Source organism: Octodon degus, unplaced genomic scaffold (assembly GCF_000260255.1).
Source record: "Octodon degus isolate 3935 unplaced genomic scaffold, OctDeg1.0 scaffold00001, whole genome shotgun sequence".
NCBI classification, from domain to species: domain Eukaryota; kingdom Metazoa; phylum Chordata; class Mammalia; order Rodentia; family Octodontidae; genus Octodon; species Octodon degus.
The window spans coordinates 4,451,661-4,460,312 of record NW_004524577.1 but is presented as its reverse complement, the minus strand read 5'-3'; the positions used below and the strand labels follow the sequence as shown (position 1 = coordinate 4,460,312).

The 8,652-nt window shown below is 46.8% G+C and overlaps 1 protein-coding gene across 1 annotated transcript in view; it reads right to left on the bottom strand.

Moving 5' to 3' along the window:
• The window catches only part of Hs3st4 (heparan sulfate-glucosamine 3-sulfotransferase 4), a gene marked incomplete at its 5' end in the record, with an annotated part of 436,418 nt that extends 427,768 nt beyond the window's left edge, over nucleotides 1–8,650 (bottom strand). The window contains one exon of the mRNA XM_012513458.2: nucleotides 8,325–8,650. Within this exon, the coding sequence (XP_012368912.2) occupies nucleotides 8,325–8,650 (326 nt within the window). The remainder of the gene's footprint in view (nucleotides 1–8,324) is intronic.
• Nucleotides 8,651–8,652: the final 2 nt, after the last annotated feature.

Below are 8,652 nucleotides of genomic sequence, written 5' to 3'. Positions count from 1 at the left end.
AAAAAAAAAAAAAAAAGAATACAAAACAGCAAAAGCAGCATTAAAAACAAACAAAGTAATAAGAATTCAACAATAGTTGCTGTACCACATGATGCTCTTTGTATGATCATATTTTCTTAGTAAGTTTTTTCAACAATTAGGACTTGATATTTGTTTTAACTGGATACCTTTTCAACATCCATAAACTACACCACAGTTTTTCTCATGTGTTGATGTGAACAATCACCCTGAAACTTCTCAGGATTGAACCATCCTTTCATTCCTGAAATACATTCTCCCTAGTCAGAGCTTGTTACTTTGTAATGTAACTGATTGCATGTCTATTTCTACTCTCTGTAAGCTTTTTCAGATCACGGATCATGATCCTTTCAATTGGAACCAAACATGCAACGCAGTTAACAAGGCCTGTGAATGAATAACGTGAGTTAACAGCTATGCTGAACCTCCCTAAGTAATCCTGCACACCTCTTTCCAGTTGAACACTGAACTTGGGAAAGTACATGCCTGTGCCAGGGTAGATATTTATGCCTTACAGATAACTAGTTTAACCGGCCCATACTTTTCTAGCAATGGAAACCTGGGACCCCCTCCCTCTGTTGGTGAACTATTTCCTTTGGTTTCTCATGGTTAACTCTGTTTCTCTATCCTACCACCCTTCCAAGTCATAGGACCAGTACTTCATAGGGCCTGATTGTTACAGTGTAAGTACCCTTTTACAACAAACACAGGTCCCAACCAGGACCATAAGCATCTTCAGGAATTTCACAAAGAAGCTCTCCAAAACTATTTCCAAAAGATAAACCTAAAATCTTCCTCTAGGGTTACCACTTCTCACCTCGAATAAATGTGTTAGGACAGCCTGTCTCAGAAGGAAGCAAGGAAGAAAGGGAAATGCCGGCGGCCCAGTGACGGCACTAGAGCCTCTGGATCCGGCATCTCCTAACTGCTGCCTCAGACATCTCACCCATATAAGTCAACAAACTATCTTTTTTGTTGCTTATAATCATTTAAGTGCTTTCTATAATTTGTAGCATATTATATATTTGATATACACATGACTCAATACATATGGACACACACACACACACACATATATATATGGCTTAATTCATATGTTGTCTTGTTCCCCAGTAGATATACCTTGTGTATACTTAAAGGTCAAAATAATTTCACAGTTGGAAATATAGCTGGTAGGATTCTTGCTTGGCACATGTGAAGCCCTGGGTTTAATCCCTAGCACCACAAAAGAGAGATAGAGACAGAGACAGAGACAGAGTGAGAGCGAGAGCAAGAGAGACAGAGAAAGAAAGGAAAGAGTTAGAGGGTAATCCTGACTGGTGAACATAAAAAAGAAAGAAAAAAAAAAAAAATAAGTCAACTGCCTGCTCTTAATTAATGGCGATTGGCTGAAACGCTCCCTTCATGAATTATAATTTCAGACTGAAACTCCCAAGACAGTTAGAGAGCAGCTTGTTAAACTGCAGAAACCAAGCGAACTGGAGAAGGCTTTGCCAGCGTGGTGGTTCAATCCCCTCCAGAGAGATCATCCATTATGCAAAACCCAAACCTTTAAAACTTTCAAATGCACAACTCTAACAATCTTTCATTCTCCTAAAGTCTGGAGACCTCTTTCCCGACTCGATTTAAAAGTTTTAAAAGCCCTGGCATGAATTACAAAACTAAAATAATAAATCGGGTTAGGATGGCAGGAGAGCAAGGTGCAACGCGCCACGCCTCAGGCTGGGGAGGGAGACGGGCTCTTCACTAGCAAGCCTGTACCCCTAGTGCTCTCAGTTCTGCAGAAATGCCAAGGGCCAGAAGCAAGGCCCCAGCGCTGTAAGAGCCGCAGCACCTCCTGGGGGCACATGGCATCATGGACTCCCCAAGGCCGAGGCACAGGCTCTGAGCAGGGCCTGAAAGCCTGGATACCTCCCACCAGCTCCCTGGGTGCAGAACTGAGGCTACAACTATCTGGGGAAATCAGACTTTTTTCCTCCTTCAGCTCCAGTGCCAATAAACCAAATTCTGGAATCCAGTTGAGATTAATCTCTGGGGTGCTATTTAAGAGCTGTTTCGTGGCTTAAAATCCCTCCTTCAGACATAATCTTGGAATAAAAGACTATATTCAAACGACAAATGCATTCCAGCTTTCTCTTCAGGGCCCTCTGTGCTGATGTGCAGGACAGAAGGAAGGCATTAAAGCAAAATAAGGGGGAAATCAAGGAAGTAAGGAAAAATGGGAGAGGGACAAGAGAGAGGGAGGCAGCAAATGCTGCCTAGGGCCTTTGAAACGGAATCCCTCATATAGTCCTAAGATTCAGCCAGCAATACCAAGTCTTGGGTACAATGTGCAGTGGATTCTAGCCAGAGACACTAAACATCCCCAAACCACGTTGCCGCTACTCCCCTTGACTCCTGTGTCTGAAGGGTGTAGGACCTAAAATCAAAATCAAAATATTCTAAGATCAAAATATTTTGGCAGATACATGAATTATCTTATATATGGTATTTTATGGCCTTAGTAACTAAGAAACAGAGATCAACGTAACTGCTCCCCAAAAGAGCTGGGCAAAGCCTAGGACCCACTTTTTTTTCCTGCCTCCCAAGTCTTCCTCCACCTGATCCAAATCTGTTGTATCAATTCAAGTTAGCGAGCTCCGCAGATCAATCATGGGTCTTGTGATTTGTGAGCGAAAAATTGAGAATTTTCGTACCTCCAGGCGAATGTTAATTGGGAAGGAAAAGGAACCGTATATGTGGCAGTTTCTGTATATGTTTCAGTGTCCCTGTTTACATCAAGCTCTTTTCGTTCTTGTCGCAATACATCTGGGCAGTATGTCCCTCAGGCTACTGCAAAAATCTGTAAAACGGGAAAAAAATATGAAACCAAAATACCACATAAGCCACAATTCTGGCCACAGCAGAGGGCAGAGGCGCTGCCAGTTACTTTTTGAAATGGGCTTAAACGAGAGGTTACAAATGGGTTGCCAGCTGGCCGCCGCCAGCCCACAGATGGGCTTTGTTTCTCGCGCCCTGTTGGCCCACATAGTGCTTTTAAGAAACTAAAATCTGGGGCCAACCGGAAAAATCAGGAGATTTCACATCAAAACCTGGCCTTCCGGTTTCTGCTACAAAGTGGGAGATGGGCAAAGCTGATGTCACAGCTGGCCACTGAAAAGAATCTGTGGATGCCCCTTAGTGAGGGTCTCGCCACCCACTCTGCTACGGTCATTTACATCAGCTGGGGCCGGGGAGATGGCTCAGTAGAATAAGCACTACCTTGGCAAGTGCAAGGGCCTGAGTTCAATCCCTGGTTCCGCAGGAAAAAAAAAAAAAAAAGCATACGTGATCTGCACGGGCCCCTTGGGCATCCGTTTGTGCCCTTTGGTTTAAAAGATTAAGCAGATCCAAGATGCAAACGGATCACTATTGAGCTCTTCCCAAACCATCCCAAGTAAGACAACTCAGTCAATATTGACATATCTGTAATAGAAGCCAGGAGACCAAAATAATGTGAGAAATGAAAAAACCCCCGAGTCAGGTCCATTAGGATTTCTACTGCAGGACATCCAGTTTGTTCAGAAATACATGCACTTTCAGTATTTCATATATTCCTCCCAACAGCCCTACCAGAAAGAAATTACAGATAAGTAAACAAAGCTGATCGATGTTGATTAATTTATCCAACCAAGATTATCCAACCACGAAGTTATGGCACCAGGCTGGAACCCAGGGGCACCCAGACACAAAGACAGTACTTGAGAAGAATGAGTGAACACTCTCTAGAGACATCGTGTTTCCACCTCAGGACCTCTGCCCTTGCTGTTTCCTCCACCTGCAAACCTCGAACATCAGATTTTTGCGCTGGGGGCTCTTACCTTTCTGCTTCGCACAGCTGTCCTCTAGAGACAGATTTTCTCTAATTTCCTGCTTAAAATAATTCATGGGTAGCCACATACACACACACACACACACACACACACACCCCAATTACCTTCCAGCAGTAGCAGGGGTTAACGCCTAGCCCTGGGCTTCTCACAGTGAAGGCCCGGTATGAGCAGCAACAACACCATAGGGAACTTCTTAAAAATTCCAAATCTCAAGCTCTGCCCAGACTGGCGGGGTCAGAATCTTCCTGTTCACGAGACGGCCAGGGGATGCAGTTCAAACAGCATCATGCCGCACACGCACCGGCCACCAGGAACGTGGCCTGACTCACAGGTGTACTTTTAAACTTCCTAGCAGCCTCATTTTAAGACACTTTGAAAAGTAAAATTAATTTAATAATGCATCAGATTCAACTTACAAGCTACTCAAAAAACGTTGTCATGTCACAAAAGAGTCAATATACATGCATTCACGAGCACTTTGCCATGAGGGGGGTTTTATACTGAAAGCACATCGCGACCTGGACATTTCACGTACAATAAATAGTCCATTGCTGCACGCAGACAGCAGCCGCCCTAATGGGCAAATGAACACCGGGCCATGGGTTACATAATTCCCTGTACGGACTTCATCAGAACCAGAATTTGTACTGTGTATCATGGGGCTGTCTTTATTTTTTTCCTGTCTCCCCACCTCTCCGACTAAAGTTTGCACCCCAGGAGAAGAGCGCTTTCTCTGCCTTCTTCAGTGCTTGTACTGGGTGGACAGTTAGTACTGACGAAATACCAGTTGCATGAACAGATGAAGAACAGACCTTCCTAGGATTTCATGGGTGGCAACCAGTGTGGGCAGGTGAAAAAACAAAGCACTTTGAAACTGGGCAGATTTAGGTTCAAATCTCAGCTCAGACACTGAACGCCAGAGCGGCCCTGAGCCAGTCATTTACTCTCTTGACATAGTGGAAGGGCCATCTACCACAGGAGAATGCCGCTGCTGGCGGCAGCCTGACGCTTGCCTGTGACAGCCCCACCAACACCCCAGCAGTGGGCACTCTGCATGGGCAGTGTTTCTCCACCACCCTTCTCCCTCTCCCAGGTGGCATGGTGACATTGCTGTTGACCACCGACCTCTTTCAAGCAAGATTTCTGTGCACCGCGTCCAGGGTCCCTGCCCCTCGCAGCAGGAACAGGGGCTCTAACAGTTGACAGTGAAGATTAAACCACGAAGGACTGTGTCCCTTCATCTGGAGCTGAGTGACTTGCAAGGCTAACACGGTTACACTTTCTACACAGCATGTGAGTCATGAGGGAGGAACCCGCTCCTGCTGTCTCTGTCACCTGGACTCTGTCACATGGACAAGTGCTGCAGCGGCAGCCAGGTGCCTGCCCCAAGGTCCCGCCCCTAAGGAGAGTTAAAAGTCTGTACCTAGAAAGCTTGTAGCAGCTCATACTGAGAGTTGGATGTGGCTTTTCCCTTTTTTCTTTTTTTCTTTTTTGGAGAGGGCAGGAAGGCAGGGGTGAAGACCTTAATCTACCCCGAGTTATTAATCCTTGGCTTGTGTCAATCCACCCAGGGTGGCTGGCTTCTCTGAAGCCTTAACACACACACCCTAATCCATTCGTCAATGTTGCCCTGCAAATCTAATGCACATGTTCTGATCTCAAATGTGTTTTTACATCACATTAGATCAACAGCAGAGGAGCAAAACAAAACCCGGAGTTAGAGATAACTGGAATGACACGAAAAAGAGGAAACTGCTGGGGCTTCTTATTGGAAAAAGAGGGGACCCCCAAACCAGCAGTGTGACAGCAGCCAGCCCCATTTCCTCTTGCTGGCTGGTTGTGTGTGTGTGTCTGTCTGTCTGTCTGTTCTCTCTCTCTCTCTCTCTCTCTCTCTCTCTCTCTCTCTCTCTCCCCCCAACATCCAACATCCTGACACACTTGCGGAACTAGTAGGCTATGGAAGGCACATTGAAAATGCCAACAGCAAATATATGAGAGAAACAAAAGCTTTATCCTGTGGCTCCCGATAAGGCTCCAAGATCCTGGACCACAAACCCAAAGTGGGGAGAAACACTGCCGTTTCAGGGCACACATCATCATTTTCAGAGTCTGACCTGGGAATCAAGACGAAAGGTTCCTGTTCCTGGTTGGAATCAATGCCCCTGTTCCTTTTTCTACAATAAAGGGGCTCTCTGCCTCCCTTCTTCCTCCACAGGAAAGAAGACAGCAAAGGTCTGAAGAGACAGGACTATCGAAAATCTCTGAATGCCTTCAAAGCACTGTGTGAGACAAGTCTGGAGATGCCTCGAGCCAGCTAGAGCACAGGAGGTCCCTGAAAGTCCCAAGAGCATCTAGTGTCTTCACGCCAGCCAGGTTTGGGAGCTAAGGGTCCCTTCTGTACAAGATACACATGTGTCATCAGGAATACTGTCAAGAGCGTCTCCCCCACCTCTTGCAGCCCCCAGCACTGTAAAGATACCATGTGCAAGGTGCGGCAGAGGAACTCAAAACACAGAGATGTTACATGGTCCTCGTAAGTGAGGACCAGGTGCATCTCATTCATCGCTTGAGGTTAGCAGTCCTAGGGCTAGCTACCAAATACCTCAGCTGTTGGCTATGAGCAGAAGGCTAGGCATGCCACAGTGCTGCGATAACTCCAGTAGCCACACTGTGACAGCACAGTGGTTTACGTACCTTCTCTTCCCAGCCTCGGGGTAAAAGAACACAGGAAAACCTGGCATGCTCTTGCCTGTCATTCAGAAAATTCTCCAGACACCACAGCGGGACCCAAGCACCCCTCGCCAACTTTAGTTCAATGCATTTTAAGAAGTCATTTTTCTCTATTGCCAGCTACAGTAAGGCAACCCCAACACATGTTGGAAGGAGCTGGTATTCATGCCTCCCTCGAAGGGCACTAGATAGTTCTCACAAGACACACAGCTTTAAAATTAGAAATAAAACCCCAGCGCTACCCTCTAAGACCGAAGCTGTTCCAGGGAAGGAACCAGAATGTTCTGCAGCCAACAAACAACCGAACCACCTTTCCAGACATCTCTATTTTGCTGTTGTTGCATTAATCATCTTAACACCTTTTTAATTATAATCGCAAACTGGAAGCCATGGCTTGTGATGTTATAAATACTGATTTTCCAGTTAAATGAGGCATTTGCTGTCTTATGTTTTGATAGGAAGGGACTGTTTGAAGCCTCCTAAAATATTGCAATTAGTTCTGGCTGTTGAAACAGACAAGACATTAACAGACACGTTTGCTGTTTTAGGATAATGTGCTGGAATGTTTATGCCGAAGTGTACTTCTCTCAGGCTTTTAGAACATAAGGCATATTTTTAAAAGTGGGAGAAATCAATCACAATAACATATTTGTTATATATTTCTTAAGTTATTTCTAAAACTTTCCCAAGCTGTAAAATCTAAACCTAAAAAGCCCATCTCTTCAAGAAGAAGGGGATCTGTCATGAAACAACTTTACCTACTGACTCTGTTAAGAAGGTAACATCCCTCTCCTTGACAAAGGCTGTGTTCCTGTTTGACAATTGCAATTAATTATTGAAACGCAATCGAAGTGGGACCACCCATCCACATCTGCTTTCCAGAAGATTCCAAACAGGAAAGACAGAAAGGAAAGGGATGAGAGCAAAGAAGGTTTGCATCTTAAGCATCTGCACCAATGTTATTTGAAACGTTGTGTCTGGCAAGAAAACAGGATTATTAATTTAGTTTTCCTGCACTCAACTTCACAATCCTTTCTGCTTCCCGTCTCTTACCACCACCAGACTGGGTCAGAGACAGAAACATCCCAGAAGACATAAGCTGTCCCCAGAGAGGTACAGATGAGAAAGCAGGGTGCAGGATGCGGGGAATAAGCACTCATAGGTGACCAACTGTTCCTTAGACAGTGAGGCTCTCGGTGCAAAACCAGTCAGGTATTCATTCAGTCATGGGGAACAGAAAGTTATGGAGGTGGAAAAGATCCAGTCCTTATTAGAAACCCAAAGAACCAGTATCCTCCTTTTAATAATTCTCTATTCATTTAGCTCTGACTTTAAAATACCGAAGTTGGATTCCAGCCACACAAGTGCGTGTGAGGGCGATTCTGATAGATTCAAGGGGATCTCAAAGCCCCTTCGTTAATTTGGCTATCCTGTCTCCTTTCTCTGCATCCCAAGGCAGAGTCCCAATGTCCCCAAAGAGCCTGGCTTAGGAAACACCCTGCAGGTACTGGGGCCGGGGATTCCCAGACTTGGAGCTGGTGGGATACAGAAAACACCTTCTGGAGCAGCTCCACCTGGACCGGCAGAGCCCTTGCTGGGGCTGAAGCACCTCAGGCCGGCGCCAGTGTGCGAAGGGCTCAGAACGCCGCGGCTGCCCCTCCGTCGGCCGCAGGTGTCTGTCCCCCCCATCCCGAGGGCTCCTACCTGTACCACTCCAGCCCCTTCTCGTAGTTCCTGTCGAAGAAGTGCGGCTCCACGCCCACGGCGCGCACGTCCGGGTGCACTCGGATGGCCTCCAGCAGCGCGCGGGTGCCCCCCTTCTTGACCCCGATGATCAGCGCCTGGGGCAGCTTCTTCTCCCCGTAGTCGGGGGTGCTGGCCGCGGCGCCCCGCTCTGAGCTCGCGTTGGCCGCCCTCCGGCCCGCCTGGTCTTCCTCTGGGCTGCCGGGCTCCTGCGCCTCCCTGTCCGGCAGCGCGCTCTGCGCCGCGAGCATCTCGCCGGGCGCCAGCGGGGTCCGGGGCCAGGCGTCCC